The sequence below is a fragment of the Pelobates fuscus genome, chromosome 2 (genome assembly GCF_036172605.1).
Source record: "Pelobates fuscus isolate aPelFus1 chromosome 2, aPelFus1.pri, whole genome shotgun sequence".
Taxonomy (NCBI): Eukaryota; Metazoa; Chordata; class Amphibia; order Anura; family Pelobatidae; genus Pelobates; species Pelobates fuscus.
The window spans coordinates 379,260,136-379,282,770 of NC_086318.1; the positions used below are offsets into that span (position 1 = coordinate 379,260,136).

At 41.5% G+C, this 22,635-nt stretch overlaps 1 protein-coding gene across 1 annotated transcript in view; it reads left to right on the forward strand.

Moving 5' to 3' along the window:
• COMMD1 (copper metabolism domain containing 1) overlaps positions 1-22,635 on the forward strand; it is a 130,379-nt gene that overhangs the window by 51,008 nt on the left and 56,736 nt on the right. The window contains exon 2 of the mRNA XM_063443755.1: positions 2,580-2,861. Coding sequence (XP_063299825.1) covers positions 2,580-2,861 — 282 coding nt within the window. The remainder of the gene's footprint in view (positions 1-2,579; positions 2,862-22,635) is intronic.

The window sequence follows — 22,635 nt, forward strand, 5'->3', positions numbered from 1 at the left end:
GCACATGCACAGTGACAATAAAGGGGACTCTGAATCAGAGAGAGAATTTGATCTTGGGAATGGACAAATATGTGTCCAAGTCCCTGACTCTCCTCTTTGACTCTCTTAGAAAAGTCAAGCCACTTTGCATATATGCGCTGTGAGCAGCCTGGGGTAGCGGGATATTTTATTTATTCAATTAATTCAAAAGATGCTCTCTAAGTAGATGTTATTATTTTCGTAGACGATTACTCAACCAAATAGTTTTTTAGAAACCTAGTTTGATTTTGTTAAATGGGACAAAAACATCCTGTAGAAACCATGAAAGAGAGAAACTGTATTATTTTTTTTCTTTCTTTCTTTCTGCAGTAATTGGATTCCATTAATAGAAAAATATTTGGCATGCTCCTTGAAAATATTTAGCTAAAGATAATCCTTTTCTCTTTGGCAGGGAGCACCATTGGTACATTTCCACCACTGCTGACAATGAAACAATTCTTTTTCTAGCTGGTCTGTCTGATATCAAATCGTCAAGCTGCTCTATTATGGGACAGGACTTCCAGCGAAAATATATATATATTGTGTGTGAAAATATCTTTGTTGATCCTGGCGTCCGCATGTGACAAAAAGATGGATTGCGTTTACAATGTCTCATAGGCTGAGATATTTGACCTGTAGGACTTTGCGGAGAAACAGAGTGCTTGGCAGCCTTACTGATCTCCTGCCAGAGCTCAGCATTACATGTGCTCCTATAATCTCTGTCATAGCTTTATCTTTGGAAAAAGGACTGCTTGGGTCTGTTCTCTGCAAGTGGCAGTAATGAAGTCACATACAAGAAGTCGAAAAGGGGAGGGGGGAGCACTAACGTTTTGGAATTAATGTTTGTTCACACCATGTGAGTGCCTGGTTGGATAAGCTACCAGCGAAGGGTCTAAATTTGAGTGGCTAATGAGGAGGTGAAATTTCTCATTATCAGGACAGCAGCAGAGGGAGCACATTTTTGGTGTTTGCAGGGCCTTGGGTTTTGTAAAGCTATTCAAGCCGTACAATAAGCAGTAGTGATTGACATGCTTAGATTGTCCCTTTTATTGTATGTGATAACATTTAAACAAAGAAGATTTGCCTTCTTTTGGATCAACAGCAAAAAACAAATGTGAGGAAGGCTGAACTTGATGGACGCAAGTCTCTTTTCAGCTATGTAACTATGTATTTTAGACAACTGGAGTGCTACTACAGATAGTACAGTGTTGAGACAATTGCTAGTAGCATGAAGGTGAAGGGGACATCAGGGCACCCCTGGCATTCATGGGCATTTGGCAATTTATGGATGTTCCTTTCAGACTGTAGCAACCAGCATTTCTTTAAAATTAATTTTATTTTTAAACGTTACATTTCTTTAGTCCTGACCCCCTTCACATTGCAGCGTTGGTCCCAGAGCTGCGGCTGATTTGTTTACCTCTGTCTTTCGCTGCTCCTTCCTGCACTTGTTTTTCACCTTCTGAGATAGGTTGTTTGCAAGTCTTAGGGATACGATATGTTCTACATCTGAAACAATCTCTCTATGAGTGAATACCAGAAAAAAAAACGGTCACTCCTCCAATCTCACTAAGGACAGAGATAAAGCGCCGCAGCGCTGACCGGGCCCCCTGGAATTCCATAGTCACCGGATGGCCCTAACAACATGGGCCCCATAACATGCAACCGGGCTGTTATACCACACAGCCTGGGGCCGCAACACATGGCGGCGGGCACCATGGTCGCAGGGGTCCAAAGCGCGGCTGGGTCCCCTGGAGTGACGGGCATGGACACTGCTGCGACCGCGGTAGTTCCGCTACTGCTGCCACCTTTTTATCCTAAGTAAAATACCTAATTACTAAACTGCATAAAAAAAATTACATTTAGCAAAAAGTAGTTCTGGCCCAATACTGAACTTGCACATGTATGTATTAATATTAGACTGTAGTTTACCATAAATATTTGATTGAGTGAACATTAAAATGATGGTTGAAACTAGCATCAGAATAGTTTGTGTGTGTGTGTGTATGGATATGAAGACTAAAATAAGAGATAAAAAGGTGTGTGTGTGTGTGTGTATATGTGTATATATATATATATATATATATATATATGTGTGTGTATATATATATATATATATATATATATATATATACAATACATACATCCCCCCATGTTTCCTATATATATATATATATATATATATACATATATATATATATATACATATATGTGTGTGTAGTATAATATACACAGTATGCATGCCATAGCTAAGCAAAGTAAAATCTAAAAAAGGGCTAATCAGAGTTCTTTGCATGGGATTTCGGTGGGGTTTCTTGGATTTTACAGGGTTATTTACCAAGCAGAGTAGTGTGAAGAATTGCCCGACATGCAGGCCAAGATCGTCTAATTAGAACATTTCACCAACTCCTAAAATTTGCATATAGTGAATGACCCTGACAGCCTTTTATAACTGCTGTGTCTGGGAGATTTTTGTTTACATGGATTAATTATACTTAGGCATATTATATTATTAATAAGGAGAAATGATAATTTATATATTTTCCTTTTTTTTTTTTCTTTAGTCCATTGTGTCCGCAGATATGGATTTAAATCAAATAGAAGCTTTCCTAACTGCTCAGAGTAAAAAACAAGGAGGAATCACGGCAGAGCAGGCTGCAGTCCTTGGAAAATTTTGGAAGAACCACAAGAAGAAAATTCGGGAAAGTATGATCAGTCAGATCAAATGGGAAAACACACTGAAGGGCATGAAGTGGAGAATAGACTTGAAGTCACAGTCCAGAAACGCAGATCAAGTAAACACCCCTGTTGCTATCGTAGAGATGGAAATTGGAAAGAATGGCAAGGTAGGTGTCCTCTAGTCACATCTATCTGGGTGCCATGCCCCTGTCATTGTACTGTTGCTGCAAAACGGCAATATTTTAAGTTGCAGGGGCTTGGCACCTAGACTACCACATTGAGAGGGTGATAATTGTTTGCCTTTGACATAATTCATACTGTGCCAGGTAAAAGTCTAGGTGTTGGTGATAAAATAATAAGATTAGATAATTCGGGCATTCCAGTGCCTGAAAGGGTAATTACATTATCTGGCTCCAAACTGTAATGCTGATAAATAGTATTTACCTAGGGATCGGTTAGCTCTCGACCTAGCATTCTTGTCCAGTTTGGATGGAATTTAAATTGATAAAACGTTTAAACTCTGTATTATCACTTTGGCTGAAGAGGTATTGATCTCTGGGTACCTTGGAGAACCCCAATGATGTCAAACCACACTCAAATGATTTAACAAACAAAAGGGAGGACAGCATCCATAGTCAATAGGCAGTATTAACACTACTATGAGCTATGCTGACTGTGATACTTGGGAGTGCCTCTTTAAAGTGTTTGAACCTGTTCTTTCCTAATGCAAACACAAAATGTTAATTTAGAATAAATGAATTTGCGTTTAGTATGTTAAAATGTAGGATATTTTTTTTAATCATAAGTATATTTCTATAGGGTTGTACGTCTTTTTCCTGGCACAATGCCGATTTGGGTATTTGTGCTGGTGAATAAGTGTTTTTTCTTGTTTCTAAATATGTTAAAATGTACTGTTTGTAATTTGGATAGCTGAGAGAATTGATTAGTTTAGGAAGGCTTCGTGTATGTTTATTAGTCAACAAATCACTGTCACATTTCTCAGACTTGTTAGTCCGGTGCATATATTTTGTGTCAGAAGAGCATATCTAACATTTAACCCGTTCAGTTAAAGAGATTAGTCATCCTATGACGTCATGGCATCATAATGTGCGTTTACATTACAATAAAAATAGTTTGTCAACTTTTGATGTACAAGTCTAGTTAGTTATTTTAGACCTATTGTTTAAAATGTGTAGCCCTATGCTACTAGCCAGGTCTTGTACAATTGGTTGTCTAACAGACAAGTATTTGTAACAAGACTAGTTGGAACAGCGGTTGTTGAGGGTCCGTGCTCAAATGAGCTTACATTTTAGTGGGGTAAAATGTTACTTGCCATTGCAAGCCATAGTATACCCTGGACTGCTGAATTTCTACTTGCCAGGGCTGAATGTTCACTCTCCAAAGACTAGTGGTGAGTCGAAACGTTGAGCACCATTAGACCAATTGTTAAAAGGGACATTATTTATGATACATTCATTTACACGAACACAGACTTTAACTATTGTCAAATATTCATCACTAATATGTACCTTACTTAAACATGTAATTCCTTGTTTTCACTCCAAATCCACTGAGCTTACTGCCTCTCCCAAGTACACTGTCCGCGATATGAACCCAACAAGCTTATCTTACTGTATTATGATAAACAATAGAATTTTGTTAATACCTAGGTTCCTTTTACTCATTCACCAATAAAAACAAGTCCTGCTCTCCAGATGTATTAGCATGAAATTGATTGCTTAAAACAAAAACAAAAATCACACATTTTGACCTATTGGGTTTTCTCATGCATCCTTATAGACCCCTCTAATTTGATGCATTGCCTCTTCTCCCCCAATAAATGTTGTATTTATATGTTTTTAAGAGGGACTTAAGAACTTGGACATGTGGAACCTGTCCATGTATTGTAAATGTATATTATCTATATAATGCATTTAAAATGAAAAGGTCTATTCTAGCCTTGAGGACTCCTTTAAGTAGCCATGCTCCTCTACTGATGGCTCTGAATAGACTGTCTTCTCAGCCATTGACTTTTGTGTGTTCTCTGAAACTCTCCTCATACACCGTTAGCCTAATTAACTATGATTGTCTTTGTAAAAAGTCATTTTTTGCTATGCGTTTATTTGTGCTGCTGCTTACACTGATCATCCACAACATGAGAACCACTGACAGGTGAAGTGAATAACATGGATTATATCATTACAATGACACCTGTCAAGGGGTGGGATATATTAGGCCGTACGTGAACAGTCAGTTCTTGAATTTCATGTGTTGGAAGCAGGAAAAAATGGTCAAGAGAAAACTTCAGTTTTTTTTTTTTTTTTTTACAAGGGCCAGATAGTGATGGCTAGACGACTAGGTCAGATCCGGCAAGTCTTGTTGTGTGTTCCCAGCATGCAGGGGTTAATACCTACCAAAGGTGGTGCTAGGATGTATGAGTCATTGACTCCCAAGGCTATTAATGCATGTGGGTAGCGAAGGCTAACCATTTCTTCCAGTCACACAGAAGAGCTACTGTAGCTCAGATTGCTAAAAAACCTAATGCTGACCATGATAAAAGGGTGTCAGAACACACAGTGCATCGCTGTTTGCTGCATATGGTGCTGTGTAGCCGCAGACTGGTAAGAGTGCCCATGATGACCTTGTCCAGCCTTGAAAGCGCCTTCAATGGGGACGTGGGCATAGGAACTGGACCATTGATCAATCAAAGGAGGTTGCCTGGTCTGATGAATCACGTTTTCCTTTAGATCTGGTGGATGACAGTGTATGTGCATCCTTTGCCTGGGAAAGAGATGGCAGCAGGATACACTATGGGAAGATTGACTGACAGAGGCAGTGCTAGGCTCTGGGCAATGTTCTGCTGGGAAACCTTGGGTCCTGGCATTCATGTAGATGTTACTTTGACATGTACCACCTACCTAGAGATTGTTGTAGACCATGTACAACCCTTCATGGCAATTGTGTTCCCTAATGCCAGTGGCCTTTTTCAACAGGATAATGGACCCTGACATACGGTTCAGGAATGGTTTGAGGAACATGACAAAGCAAGGTTCAATTGTTCATAGAGTTCAAATTGTTTAGGCCTTGGCTTCCAAATTCCTCAGATCTCAATCTGAATGAGCATTTGTGGGATGTGCTGAAAATACGATCCATGGAGCCCTCACCTTGCAGCTTACAGGACTTAAAGGGACACTCCAGGCACCCAGACCGTTTCTGCCATTAGAGGGTCTTCCGGCTTCTTAGAACACAAAGTGTTTTAAATGACGCTGGATGTCCTCATGCTATGCATGAGGACCTCCAACGTTACAGGAATTTACATAGGAAAGCATTGAATAATGCTTTCCTATGGGGAGGTCTAATGCGCGCGTGGCAATTGCCACACATGCGCATTAGGTCTCCCCTGTCGGCAGTGGAGGAGCGTGGGCGGGGCATGACCCAGCGCCGAGGGACATCGGCGCTGGATCAACCGCCAAAAAAAAGCCGTGCTAAGTTTGTAAGTTTAGAAATACCCAATGTTAACATGTTCTTAGCTTTTTTTGGAAAGTTATAGGGCTATAAGTACAAGTAGGACATTGCTGTTTCAAAATATATATTTTTAAAATTGATCAATAGTGACATTATAACACTGTTATCTGTCATAAATCTCTGAATCACACCTCACATGTACATATGTTTTTAAAGTAGACAACCCAGGGTATGCAATATGGCATATGTCCAGTCTTTTTTAGTAGCCACTTAGTCACAAACACTGGCTAAAGTTAGCATTTATATTGGTTTGTGTGTTAAAAATGCAAAAAACAATTATGAACGCTCACTTTGGCCAGTGTTTGTGACTAAGTGGCTATTAAAAAAGACTGAACATACCCCATTTGCAATACCATGTGTTGTCATCTTTTGCAAATGGTATGCCATCATGGGGTAATTTTCATTCCTGGGCTACCATATGCTCTAAAAGGCAACATAACCAATCTGGCAAATTTCAATGTGGAAAAAAAGGAAAATCAACGGCTTTGCACTTCTTTGATATATACATGGCAGGTATGGCTGATCAGCCCAAACAAGCTCCTCTCCTCACAATTCACAGTCAACCCTTGACTACATCAAAATTCATCAAATACGTGAGATTACTGTTCACAAGAATCGGGTACGATCCCGCAGCCTATACAGGCCACTCCTTTCGTATCGGAGCAGCTACATTAGCCTCCAGCCAAAACGTACCAGTTCATATTATTAAAAAACTAGGATGGTGGAAATCTTCGGCATACCATCGTCACATACCTCAACCTGAGAAAGAGTTGAGACAAGCTTTTAAACAATTGGCAAAATAAGGAAACCTTTGGTAATAATGCATATGTATAAGTATATGTACTAAAGTGTGGAACTGATAATTCTCTTTTGCCCTCTTTATTTACAGGCCAACCCGTACGTCGGTTTCGGCACACCACAACCGACTTAGTATATTATACTAATGATTAAAGGTATAGGTTCATAATACGGCCTTCTTCCCTGACCACAAATGGGAAGGCGGAACCTGGAGTTGTGAGAGGGGTTGCAACCGGCCTATATAAACCCACTACTTACCTCCATACCTTGCTGACAGCGCTTGGTCACTTCCGGTTGCCCCACCCACCACTCCACAAAGGAAATCTATTAACTGGTTGGCCCTCTTTAGTTACAGGCCAACCCGTACGTCGGTTTCGGCACACCACAACCGACTTAGTATATTATACTAATGATTAAAGGTATAGGTTCATAATACGGCCTTCTTCCCTGACCTCAAATGGGAAGGCGGAGCCTGGAGTTGTGGGAGGGGTTGCAACCGGCCTATATAAACCCACTACTTACCTCCATACCTTGCTGACAGCGCTTGGTCACTTCCGGTTGCCCCACCCACCACTCCACAAAGGAAATCTATTAACTGGTTGGCCCTCTTTAGTTACAGGCCAACCCGTATGTCGGTTTCGGCACACCACAATGGGAGGGATATATATCTATCCCTCCCATTGAAGAACACCGATCGCTGGCGGGGGCACGGCGTCGATCGGGTATGTACATGTGAATGGAGGGAAGGGGGAGTTAATTTTTTTGTAATTTTTTTTTAAAATTTTATTCTTCACCGCGTGCTTTCACCCCACGAGGCACTCAACACAGGCAGAGCATCGGCCTGATGTCTTCCCATGATCTGGCTCACTGCTGGGTACCACGTGGGGCAACCTGGAAGTGATCGCTTGGTGACCCGGCATTGAGGAGGGGTATTGCAGGATGCCTTGACATCGAGGCATCGCTGCAATACCATCAGAACAACTGGAAGCGATGATCGCTTCCAGCACTCTAATTCGCTGCTGACGTATCCAGGACGTCTGAGGTCGGTTAAGGACCAGTATTTGCCGGATGTACCTGATACGTCCGAGGTCACTAGGGGGTTAAACCTGCAATGTAAAACATTGCACTTTTTGAGAATTTTAAGTCCTCGTCTAGTGGCTGTCAAAATTACAGCCTCGTCCACTGCGCTGACGGAGTAAAACTTGATGTGGAAGCCCCATAGAAAAGCATTGAGTCTATGAGGAGCATTCTTTTTGGACAACGGCTGAGGAGGCAATGCCTCCTACGTGAAGTTGCTTGGGAGGAGAACTAAGCAGCATCAAAGGAATATCCGCACTGGAACAAGGGTTTTAAATGCCAGAAAGGGGGGGTGGACACAATATTACCCTCGATAGGGACACTATAATGTTATGAATGCAGATTTGTATTCCTGACGCACTCGTGTTTCTGTATGTCTTTATAAAAAGCAGAAAAGTGACCAAGCCGCTTAAAGGACCACCATAGTGCCAGGAAAACATACTCGTTTTCCTGGCACTATAGGGTCTCTAGGTCCCCCCCACCCTCAGGGCCGGGCTCTAGGGGATGGAAGGGGTCAAATCTTACCTGTTTTCCCCCGCCAGGCTCCCTCGGCGCAGGGAACTCTCCTCCTCCTTTTCTCCGTCATCGGCTGCATGCGCAGCACGAGCTGCGCGTGCATTCAGCCAGTCTCATAGGAAAGCATTCTCAATGCTTTCCTATGGACGCTGGCGTCTTCTCACTGTGAAAATCAGTGAGAAGCGCGGAAGCGCCTCTAGCAGCTGTCAATGAGACAGCCACTAGAGGCTGCATTAACCCATAGGTAAACCTAGCAGTTTCTCTGAAACTGCTATGTTTACAGCAGAAAGGGTTAATCGTAGATGGACCTGGCACTTCATTAAGCTGAAGTGGTCTGGGTGCCTATAGTGGTCCTTTAACCCCTTAAGGACACGTGACATGTCATGATTCCCTTTTATTCCAGAAGTTTGGTCCTTAAGGGGTTAAAGAAAGGGATGTCCCTTCAACTTCCCACATGGAGAACCCCTTGACATCCTAGCATAGCATGTAACAAAAATAAATAATTATGAATTAAATGATTTAATGTTTTCATTTGTGTGTAGATTGAAGAATGTTTTCTTCAACAGTTGTAGTTGAACTCTAAGAGTACAGCAAACCTTCTTAAATTGTTTTGCGTTTTTCTTTTTTGTACTCCCCCCGCGCCCCCACAGCTTTCCTAATTAATTGTAGCTCTCCTGCTGTGTGAACAGAGATGAAAATTTGTTTAGACCTCATGAGCATCCTGTTTCTGGTCTTTTATCCTCTTGAAAGTCGTATTCAACGGACACTGTAGCACTATATACAGTCTATAGCAGTGAATTTGGTTATAGTATGCAATAAATAATTCTAACAACCTGGAAGAGTGAGAATGGCATCTAAAAGAAATGACAAATAATGAAATGTAGTGTGATAGTCTTGATGAAGTCAACCAATCACAGCCACCCATTGTTACTTAGGCTAATGCTTCCTCTCAGAGGGGAAGGGTTGCGGGGGACTCTTGTTTAGAATTAAAACATTTTAAAATAATTTTTAACGCTAAATGGAAGGGCAGCACCAGGGGACTCTAGACCCTATTACAACTTCAATGAAATAGAGCCGTTATGGTACCTACAGCGTATGGTACCTACCCTTTAATTATAGAAGCAGAAACTAAAACTCGTAAATGCCATTGTTAACCTGTGCAAATTCTCTGCAGCAGTGACGTAAAAACACACATCAGAAAACTCAGTGGTTGTTTTAAACCATCGGGAAAATTCCAAGTTCTTTTGATGATGTGGCAGAGGGATTTAGTTTTGTTTGGTAATACAGTGTTTACTCTACCAAGTCCACGTATTAATGATTCAGTTAGTGCAGGCTGCAGTTAACGGCTTGCCGTGACTAGAGCAGCCTCTGTAGCCTTTACAGTGAAGCTTGGAGGAGTCTGTTTCCAAATCAAATGGCATTGATACATTTTATTCTGCTGTTAGATGTATTTTTATGCCTCTTTAATGTATTCCCTCAGTATATAGCTTTTGAGTCAGAGAATCTGGAACCAAACAGCATTTATATCACGGTCACACTATAGTAACCATGGCATTGCATCCTTATCAATTATCAATCAGAAATGTCAGGGAGACCTATATTTTTGGGATTCATTTTTATGAACCCATTGTACAGCGCTGCAGAATCTGTTGGTGCTTTAGAAATAATAATAATGAGAGATCCTTAAGAGGTTAAAATCCATTCTCAGTTCGAAAGTATGTATAGTTACATGGTATGTTGCCAAGTGTTATGTACACTAGTAAAGATAAATATTTTATTTTAGCCCTGCCATGTAAAATATATTTAGAATTTGTGGCATATTTCTTAGTTTATAATTAGCACCTCAAGTTTTTTTTTTGTTTTTGTACTGAGGAGACATAAATGTTTTATGAACGAGAGAAATTGAATATTTCATCCTAAAATTTAAAGGCATGTTTATTTGTCTTCATTAAAAGACTCCTAAAAATAAATCCGCAGGCTCGGCAATGCAATGAAACTCTTTGAACGTATCAGTTATCAAGAGTATGTTTTCACCCAGACTGATGTAATACAATCCACGTATCTTGGTTTGAATGAACATCTAATTAATGGTAACTGGAGTTCTTCCTGAAAACGAAATCTTTAGTTATTTATACCTTGCTTTAGACGCGCTTTTGTGAGCCTGTCAAATCCATTTGCTTCAGATCTCTCAGTAATCCTTTTCACAGGCCGACTAGCCCTCCGCAGACCATTCAAGCACCCAGCACATGAATGCTCTCGATAAAGGACCTCATCAACCGGAGTGTAAAAGCTCTCCGAAAGCAAGATGATTGAAAAATTGGAATATAAAGCATTAGCCATGTGTCTAATGTCACAGAAGCCACAATGTGTGCCCTGGGATAGTGGATATCTAGATACCGTATTTTATTGGTGCTCAACACCTAGCGAAAGAGAAGTGTGTACATGACTTCAAAGCATAACCCAAGTGGGTGCATGTACTCAACACTTCAAACTGTTGGAGACTTCTCCTAATACATGCCTACATCTCTTTATAGAGAGAGAGAGAGAGAGAGAGAGAGAGAGGTGTGTGTGTGTGTGTCTCCACATCCTTTCTAGCTCCTTTTTCAGGCCTTGGTTTTTGTCCACATCTCATATTCCTGCTTCTTGATGTTCTAGTACAGGGATAGGCAACCTTCGGCACTCCAGATGTTGTCGACTTCCTCCATAATGCTGGCAAAGTATCATGGGAGGTGTAGTCCAAAACATCTGCAGTGCCGAAGGTTGCCTATGCCTGTATTCTAGTCACGGAGTATTTCCACATCCACCCTAGTGCAGTATTCTATTCCTTGTCCACATTGTCGGGTTGGTTGGCCAGTACTTGCTTTTTTTGTCTGGATCTGGAAGTCCATCTGGATCCTAGCCCTGTTCTTCTCAGCCACTCTCAGTGGTATCTGAGCTTAGAGAGGTCCAGCCCATATTCTGTGCAGATGTTTTGGTGCACAATCCTATCTATTGCTCTATCTATCGCTCTATCGATCAATTGATCATCCAGACATTCACAGTTGGCCCCTTACAGCTGACTATTCTATTGCAAGGAAATCAATCTAGATTGATGTGAGATCATTCTGAAGACACCAAACCGAAGATCATTTTTGCTTTGCCCCAGCAGCACATTTTCATTGTGATGATAAAAGCTGTTATGGAACAAAGCAGAGGGGCATTCAATCTGGTAAACATGTGCTTCGTCCTAAGATCACTTTAATAGAATATAGGGGAGTGTCCTAAAAGTTGTACGAACATGTAAAAGGGGAGGAGTCACCAATGTAATATATCTGCTGATCATAATGGCAATTACCACACTTTTAGTCCCTTACATCAGGAGTTGACCATTTTCCGTTTATCATTCCATATTTTTGATGCATAATGGTTTGTAATTAGAGATTGAGCTGGGGAAGTATTTAGGAGGAAAGGCCTATGGTTTATCTGATGCCGTATGGCACAGATGCTAGGTAGAGCTTGTGTGCATAGAATGCAATTCTAATGGGAGATCCATCGTATAATGAAAATCTTTATTCAGAAAAAACACTAAGCAATACAGATATCTGCAACAGAGTCTTTAAGAGTGTATAATGCAAACACATAGTTAAAAAGAAAATGCCAGGATACTTTCAGGGTTCGAGCAGAGGTTTAATTAGAAAATATACGGGCAGCATAAAGTGTCAGGGTGCTTCAGGAAATGTAACAAATACATTTTATTTTCAGACCTGGAACATTTAAGGATGTCCCTTTTAATCCTGCTGCTGTTACCAAGTGGAGCACCCTCAACAGTAGTGGCAGCTTCCACCCCAGTAGTCTTTTATCCCAGGTTCACACGGATCAGTTTTGAGTTCCAAATAGCCAACATCCATGGGTAATTCTACCCTTCCTATCACCATATGAAGTGGCCCTGCTCCGTGATCCTGATCCCCAGTAACGGTCTTATTATTGAATGATCTCTTTATCCATGAGGAATCTTGGTCCTTGAAGACTTGGGAGAGAACATTGACTGCTACTTGTTTATTTAAGGGAACATAGTAACCTTTACCTCTAACTTTATTTTTGCCTTTATCAAGTCACAGCTAACTTGCATGATGATGATGATAATAATAAGCTTACCTCTTTGTTCCGCAAGAGTCTTGGGGCCCAGTGCCTCCAAAACTTAAACAGCTTTTGTATGCATCCCCTTTTTCCATAGTGGCCAACCAATTACTACTGCTTAAGATTCCAGGCTTGACATGAGCTAGTCAATGTTATCAATGCTTGCTTTACCAAATTCACAGGCGTATGCTGACTCCTAGAGCAAAGGTCCACCTTTGTTGAAATTCTCTAGACCCGATTTTTGTGGTGACTTTGGATATTCCTTGAATAACACACCTTTGCCGCAAGGCAATAATACAGTATCAAGTAAGATGTTTTAATGACCAAGAATGGATAGTGCCTTTTTAAAAAAATTTAAAAAAAAAAGTTTCCTTTTTTTTTTCTTGAAGTTAATAGACTTAGTGACTTCCTGTCCACTACTCTTAGATACAGGTATTTACTAAAAGCGCCTGGCAATACATAAATGAATACACTTCTCTCTATTGTTTCTGGATTGATGTTGAAACCTTAGAATCTCGTGGAAGTAAATGTCTCATGGATGCAAGTTTATTATCTCATGCAACAGTGTTGACCGTGATGTGCTGTCTTTCAGGCATTAAAATGTCAAATAGTTGTGATAAATGCCCAAACGTTTACACACTTCTTTTATATAATTTCTCAGCAAATACATGTGTTTTGTTGTTGGGGACCTACTTCTCACCCCCCAGTAAGTGCTTCAGTAGCATGTATTCGTGAATGATAAGTGAGGGGTGTGAAAAATCCGAAATTGGTTGAACCTCTGCTATGATCTATAGAATGGAAAATTAGTACTTAGCTGAATATGTATACTTCTTATAAGGCTGCTGTCAGGACCATATAATAAAATATGGAAATACGATGCATTCCAATATAAACAAAATATAAAATCCCCTATTTTGAGTAAAAATGTGGGGATTCGGTTCCAAAATTTTTAGAAGATGCAGGTATATGGGGTATGTCCTTTAAATAACCAATTGCTGAGTAGTTGGTGGAAGTTGCAGTACTAGTGACATACTGGTGGTCCTATTATAAGGACAGTGTCAGGGACGGCCTAAAAAAGGTAAATTAAAGTATTATGGTAGTTGTAGTTCACCAAGATCCTGCATGTCTACCTTTTGACCTTCCCTGCTTTACATAATACACAGGAAATCTTGATTAACATATATCCTGTTTTAAAATATTTATCCACCACCTAATTCATTTTTCTCCATGAAAATATTCCTCGTGAACTATCTTCTGGCTCATTTAGTCGTCATTTGCCTATGCTGCCTACTTTGCAGAGATGATGGGGAGCTTAGAAAACCTTAAACAAATGTTTGATTGGCACGGAGTATGTATACAGAATGTGGCATGATATAAGCACGTGTCCTCTGTGGAAAGGTCTGCTGGTTTGGCGTACGAAAAAGATACTGACTGAACTGCTTTCATTAAGAACAGTTTACTCATTCATTACACAGGGACTCTTATTCATTAATTCAGCGCTCATGCCAATTTGCTATATTTAATAATCATCCCTATGTGATCTCGTAGCCGCTTCTGTTCTCTTCTATGGTAGATTAGCATTTAACCCTTGAGTTAAAGCAACTTTTATGGAACTCTGATACTTCTCGGGTTATCTCGTACAAGTCTGCAGGCGATTGGTCCGTGCTGAAGCCAAATATCTTAACAGTATTACCAGTGGTAATCAAGGGAAGGAATGCGTATTGGCAGAAAACACAAACCTTTTGTGAGAGTCTGATTATCATTGTGTAGATGGCAGGTCACTAGCAAATGATGAATTCTCCAGCAAATTGCAGATTAAAAGATACAATGTATACTGTTCTACAGAGCATTGTACCCTGACTAGAATCACACTGCTTTCCATGAAGCAGCAGCAAGTAATGTGACCGACATCCCATAATTCGTACTACCTACGCATGTACATACTGGCAGGGTTATTCACTAAAGTGAGAATTCAAAGTGAATTTTAAATTTAAGGCTAGAGTAGTCAACAAAGCATTGTTGACCTAGAGAAATTTGCAGTTTGGCTATTCTGACCTGTGACTTTAGTAAATAATTCTGTAGGTGTTTTGGGATGCCAACTTGTCATGAATGATAATGGTTTTATACGTATCTCTTCTTAGCCCCCATAGATGGAGTATTTACTGTTATGCTATGGGTATAGCTGTAAGGCCAGAAAGATCAGAATCTTAACAAGTTAAATGGCTTTTCACTTACCGGATATACTCATCTATAGGTCGATCTAGTCTATAAGTCGAGTGCAGTTTTTTGACCAACAATTGTGAAAATGCCATGACTCGTGGATAAGTCGAGGGTACGTGTTCCCTTATTTGTACTTTGTTTCATCTGATATCCCCCTCCATTTGAATGGAATTGTTCCCCTTCTGTTCAGTTACCGAACAGACTCTGTGTAGTCCCCCTTGTAACACCTCGTAATCACCGACCACACCTGGCTGTTAACCACAAACAAGCATTCCCTGGGTGGCCGCCATTCATATCTACGAACGCACATGTTCAAACAGTTGGCGGCCATCTTGTCTCCAGAAAGCAGGCAGCAGTACATGGTCGTCGACGGCATGGATCTCTGATCTCAAGCCCGCGAACCCCACTGAAACTTGTAACCCTGCCCATTCGACTTCCCGACCAGCTAAGAGACCGGCGTTCGGGAGTCAACATTGCCCCACATTCAATGTACAAAATTCTATCGAAACTAGCACTGACCCGTGGATAAGTCGACTTTGCGTTTTAAAATGAAGTTTATGACTAAAATTTCTCGACTTATACACGAGTATATACGGTATACATTTGCATGCAATAAGAGGAGTACAATGTATCAAGACGAATTAAAATTACAAATTTTGATTTAAAGCAACTAGTAATCTTCTCTTCCAAAATCTAGGGTTCACGAGTGTAACACCGACGTGTTTGGCTTTTTTGGAAACCGCCATCCTTTCCATTATGCCAACACGGGAACATCTGTATTATGTTTTTTGAGCCTGCTTCAGCTCCAGCCAATGAGCTATGCCTGGAGCTACAGGGCTCATTCTGGCTCCTGGCGTTGGTAGTGAAGGCAGAGAATGGCGTCCAGAGGACCCCAGATAAGGAGTCAAACCTTCCTAAAGGAATTTGATTAATTACATTAGGGGTGTTCGAGTGGCTCTTCTGTCAGTGTAGCCATTGCAGTGAGATTCAGTGGTAATGGTGCTTGTGTGTTCCTTTAAAATCATTTTTAATTAAAACCTATAAATTTGCTAGCTTTTCTACTGTATAGCTTAATGTTCTTTCATTATGGCATGTGTATTTGTACCCACGTCATAACAATAACAATGTTATGATAAGAAGCACATATATTGCAAGGAGAACCTAAGAAAACGCAAGTCGTTTGTGTACAGCAAACATAACGAAGTATCACCAAGCAGGAAATGTTGCTATAGTAAACAAAGCTGCCAAGTGAGATGAGCAAAGACAGAGACAGCAGCTTGTAGCGTTCTCTTTATTCTGATGATGTATACTTGGTTGGTTGGTTGGTACTGATTTAGGTCCTCTCCCTTCTAGGTATCTACATAGTCTACTTCCCAGGATTATTCACTGAAGTGAGAATTCAAATTGAATTATGTAAGGTCAAATTCAGCTATGTTTCTATTTTGGTTTTAAATTTGATTTAAAAAAAAAATAAAAAGTCCCTTTCAACTCACTTTGAATTCCCTACAATTTTGTCTTTAGTGAATAAATCTGTACAGTGTTTCTCAACCATTTAATCAGAAGCATCCCTGTATGTCTGGAAAAGAATCCTAAGTGTCCGTTTATAGTGGATTTTTACCGCTGTAGGTGGGGGGGGGGGAGGGGGGGGGGGAATGATTATACTCACCAGAACAACTACATCAAGCTGTAGGTAGATCTGGTGACTATAGTGTCCCTTTAACTTCCAGTAGCTGTTAAAGCACATACAGTTCTTGAGCTGATTAATGTATATACAAATGTATTAATAGGAAAATCGCAGTATCTAACTGATTGCAGCAATGTTAGGGACACCCTGCTAACAGCCACAAACCACATTTCACATTAGTTCGTGTGGCAAGATGCATATAATTGCTTGAGATGTTCAGAAACCAAACTGCTGCCCATTGTGCCATTTTTACACTGCCAGTGAAATGTACCAGTCCAGTACTGCCAAGCAGATTTCAGAACCCAGGACTGTCCTGACATGACACGTAGAGGTGGAATCATTGCCATAAATACATACATGTCTGGACATTTGCACAGGGGAGGAGTTGGTAAGATGACCATGCATGAATATACTGGTAGTAAAAGGTAATATCTAACTCGTTGGATAGACTTATTGTGTTATCACTTGGTGCCATAATTGTAGCTTGTATTTTACTTAGCAGGAACCTCTGTGAAGACAAACACAATTATACCCAGTTTTGAGTTAGTCCTTAATAATTCATCATAATTCAGTCAGATACATTTGGATTTACTAGCAGGCTCTGCGGTGTTAAAGTGACATATTGTGGGGCTCCTCGTGTTTATCACAGAGTGCTTGCTATCTTGCCAGACAGTCTGCCCCTTGTTCACTTATATTCTGATATAAACCGTGTATTGTTTGGACATCCGAAAAATCTTCTCCAAAAAATCACTCTATTTTTCTACAGTTTCTTCCAACTTAATTGCTGTATTCATAAATAATTATTGCAGTACTGCAGTGTAATATTCAGGCTTTCGGCCTGATTAATTTAGTATGCATTACTGAAGTCATAAATTTGTGGAAAACAATCCCTTCACATTACAAATTATGTTACATAAAAACAGAGTTCCTAATAGAAGAATTGATCTAATCTAAGAGAATTATAGAAAGCTTATTAATGGACTCTACCAAAGTATTAGAATGTATGTTATGTATGTTACTTCTTTTAAAACCGAAAATGTTGTGTAAGATAAAAAGTCTCATTATAATTACCGTATCTCTTATGTCATATTTCTGTGCTTGTCATTTCCCACGGCGCTTGATAATAGGAGTTTAAAATTAAAATCGGATATTTAAAAAACATTCCTATTATAATCATGTTTATTATTAGAACAAACGTGGTGTTTTGTACAGCTTTTTATATATTCTAGAGACACTCGAAGTACCAAAACCACTGCCTTTGGTGCATATATGCTGTCCCTTTCCTTGGCCAATGTAAAAGATTGCGGTTTTGGAGAATTTTGTTCTTGTTCATGTGTCTAAGTGTGGTGGAATCTCGGTAAAAATAAATTTAGTAGGCCGAGATTACCATGTGGCATGTGTACGTGCATATGCTGACGTATCGATCAGTTGGTTGCACAAGGCAAGATACGATCAGTAGTGTACGGAGCATGTGCAAGAATACAGGATGTAGTATTCCCCCTCCTCCATTGTGCTGGACAAGCCATGCGGTCAAACAGGAAGTTAATTCTTATTTGTGTTGATTGGTTAAGAGAATGTGCGGGTGGAGCTTAATATGGGAGGAGTTATGTGCCTATATAAGGAGCCTGCACTATTGTCCGGGGCTCAGAACTTGCTGTATTTTGGTGACGTTAGTCCCTCTGAGTCCCGATCGGTGATCCAATAAAGAATCTCTTCCTTCCTGAAGAAACCTGTGTCCATCTCTCTGTGCTTGGCTTCCGTCAGTTTCTCCGGTATCATTTGGTGCATTGGCCGGGAAGCTCATTGTTCAACGGTAGCTGAGAGGCAGAGGCGTGAGACGGTCTATCTTTGCCCACGTTCTCTACAGCTGCACCCCTGAACTTCTGCGTGGACCTCCCTTCGTCTCGGCGCCACTGGTCTGTTGTCCAGGAGATCATCGGCCTCTACGTGAGAAGTGCTGGGGTGTCCCCGTCGATGAGTGTGAACTCAGGTTCAGGAACGAGGAGGTAAGACAACTGCTGTTTTAGACGGCAGGACCCACTAGGGGTATACCGATTGTGCGGTAGGCCCAAAGGGGTTTGAATCTGTGTATCTGCCCCCTCTGTCGGAGGGAAGGAGCGAAGGCGCACCGCTCGATCGAACGCTCTTTAGTCAGACCGTTTGATTTTGTTAGTCAGGCGGGGCTCTGGTGTAAATAGCCCTAGCCGGACACCGGTGTCTTGTCTAGACTAGCGTTCTAGGGTGTATATTTTGTTCGCTAGGTCGGAGGGACCGGGAGACTAAGCGGCGTCTGTGTAAATTCGGTTCGCTAGCTCTCAACCTATCTGGGCTAAGTGGGAAGGCGTGTAAATTTGGAACCCACTAGACTTTTGATAGTGCGACTAAGAGGCGTCTGTGTAAATTCGGTCCTCTAGCTCGCTATATATGTGGTGATTGGGCAGTGTGGCTAACCAAAACGTATGTAGATTGTTTTTAGGTAGTCCATTCAAGGTACTGGCCAATAGTTTAGTTGGGAATTGTAAATGTGTTAACGATTGTTTTAGTAAAGTGTATATCTTGTTAGATAGCGCGAGCTCAGCCGTCTAGCGAGAGTGTTAATAGTGTGTTGCTGTATCATAGTGCACGGTACCATAACCCTGTATATTTACTGACACTGTATATAAGTACTAATCATTGTCGTCCATTGCATGTTTAACACCATAACCACTAATAATTGTATTGTGACCTTAACTTGTGCTTTGACCTATGCTAACCATACTGTAACCGCTATTTGTAAAAGACGATGTTACTGGGGTGTGTTATAGACGGGTAATTCGTATATAGAGAATTATAGCGTGGGTGACTGTATAGTTACGCCAAAGGGCATAATATTGATTATATAGTGACTGGTGTAGCAGCTGTGTGTGTACGGGAATTCCCTGAGTGTTTATTGTTATTGTGTACGTTTCACTTGGTAACCGTACCATGTGGTGCTGTTGCCAGAGGAAACGGGTGTGACTGTTGAATAGTACGCGTGTATAGTATTCGTTGTCGACGACGTTCCATTGTTAAGTATGGGTGTGTCGCAGTCAACGATTCCGGATCCCTTAGGTTGTATGGTGAAGAATTTTAAAAAGGGATTTAAAACTTGTGATTTTGGGGTTAAAATGTCTCCTGTACGTTTGGTCACTTTGTGTACTAGGGAGTGGCCTACTTTGGTTGCGGCATGGCCGCCACGTGGCAGTTTGGATCCAACTCTGGTACAGCGCTTACACGTGGCTGTATCAGGTAGGCCTGAACTTTACGGCCAGTTTCCTTATATTGATTGTTGGAGACAGGCCGTAAATGACTCGCCAAAATGGCTCCGGACATGCCACGAGGAGCAATGTCGCCTCATGGTAGCTAGGACTTGTTCGTCCACTAGGACTGGTGTTAGGCCCATTTTGGACACGCCCCCTGAGTCCGAGATCCCTTTGCCGCCCCCTTACTTTCCGTTAAGAGGAAGTGACGCAAACGCAGGAAGTCCTGCAACCCTCCCCTCATTACCCTCATCCACTTCCGCTTCCTCCTCCAGTACAGGATCCACCCCCCCTCGTACTAAATCTCCCCTTCCGGAATCAGAACCAACCCCCATTAAAAACGAATATCCTGATTTGGCGCCACTTCAGACTTCCGGTCAAGCTTCATCTAGCTCGGCTCGAAGTGTTTTATTTACAACCTTTTCCCAAAACCAAGCTCCCATATCCCCATACCCTATTTCTCCCCGACTGGAACCTATGACTGACGCCCCTCCACGTAGCCCCATACAGACCCGACAGTTGACCGGTGCCCAACAATTAAGACACTATCAGATGCCTCTTCGTCTGAATCCTGGGTCAGCCTATATCGATGCCGCAGGCCAAATGGCACATGCTGACCCAGTCTTTGTATATGTCCCATTCACGACAACCGATCTTTTAAATTGGAAGACCCACAATTCCTCGTATACTGAGAAACCACAAGCTATGACTGATCTGTTCACCTCAATAGTACAGACACATAACCCGACATGGGCTGATTGCCAGCAGTTATTAATGACTTTGTTTAACAATGAGGAAAGGACAAGAATAAATCAAGCAGCCATTAAGGCACTAGAGGATAAAGCCCGTACTTTGAACCAAGCTAATCCAGCAGCATGGGCCGCAACACATTATCCCAACACCGATCCCGATTGGAATGTAAATGGTGCTGATATGGTTCAACTCAGAGCCTATAGAGACGCTATAATTGCTGGCATGAAAGCCGGAGGAAAAAAAGCTATTAACATGTCGAAGACAGTTGAGGTGATTCAGAAAAGTGATGAAGCGCCCAGTGTCTTTTATGACCGATTATTGGAGGCATACCGCTTGTATACCCCCTTTAATCCGGAAGACGCAGATAATTCCCGAATGGTGAACTCCGCCTTTGTCAGCCAAGCTTACGGAGATATTAAGCGCAAGCTACAAAAGTTAGAAGGGTTTGCAGGTATGTCAATCACCCAACTAATGGAGGTAGCGAATAAGGTTTATATGAATAGGGAAACAGAAAGTAAGAAAGAGGAAGAGCGCAAGATGCGTAGAAAGGCAGACATGCTAGCGGTAGCGATCGCAGGCGTAGATAGACGGGGCCCAGATAGAGGCGATAGTAGATGGAATGAGGAACCTCTAAGTAGAAATCAGTGCGCATACTGTAGGGAAGAAGGGCATTGGAGAAATGAGTGTCCTCGAAGAGAACAGTGTGAGAAAGACAGACCTAGGATAGGTTATGGAAACTTTAGAGGCAGAGCGAGAGGTAGAGGAGGCCCCGGAGGGAGTAATGGTTATAGAGGGAGTAATGGGAACAGAGGAAGTGTTAGGGAAGATAGGTATATTCCAGCAGCGCAAAGGTCCCGCGATAGAGAAGGTAGGGACTTTGTAGGATTGGCTGACACGGTCATGGAGGACTATTGATACCGACCGGGCTCCATCCCCCTTGGTCGAGCGGAGCCTATGGTCGATGTATCAATAGGGGGGAAAAGGAGTGCGTTCATGATCGACACTGGTGCTGAACATTCAGTTGTGACTAATCTAGTTGCTCCTCCATCTGGAAGGACTATTACTGTGATAGGAGCAACTGGAAGAAGTGCTGAAAAACCGGTTCTTAAAAGTCGACTCTGTACATTGGGAGGCCACGTAGTAAAACATCAATTCCTTTATATGCCTGAATGTCCAGTCCAATTGCTGGGACGTGATATGCTATCAAAATTACAAGCGCAGATTACGTTCCTACCAAATGGAACAACATCCTTAAAGTTTAATGGACCTTCAGGTATCATGACATTATCCGTACCAAAGGAAGAAGAGTGGCGACTTTATACAGCGTTGACTAGCCAAAACCCTAGGAGTGATGAGACATTATTTAATATACCAGGAGTTTGGGCAGAGAACAACCCACCAGGACTGGCCCGCAATATTCCACCTATAAAAATTGAACTAAAACTTGGGGTTTATCCAGTGAGCCTAAGACAATACCACATCCCGCAGAAGGCTAAGAAGAACATCCAATCCTATCTGGATAAGTTCATACGGTATGGTATCCTAAAATTCTGTACTTCCCCCTGGAACACCCCATTGCTGCCTGTTCAAAAGCCCGGTACAGATGAGTATCGACCTGTGCAGGACTTGAGAGCAGTCAATGATGCGGTTGTTAGTATACATCCAGTTGTACCCAATCCATATAACCTGCTTGCTTTAATTCCGGGCGGGGCTACTTACTTCACAGTCTTAGATCTCAAAGATGCCTTCTTTTGCCTCCGAATTGCTGCAGAAAGTCAATGTATTTTCGCTTTCCAATGGGAGAACGCTGTAACGGGCTCAAAACGCCAGATGACTTGGACAAGACTGCCCCAAGGGTTTAAAAATTCACCTACCCTATTTGGTTCAGCCCTAAGTCAAGATCTACTGGATTTCGAGTCCATCCCAGGAGAGTGTGTATTGTTACAATATGTAGATGACTTGTTGATAGCAGCA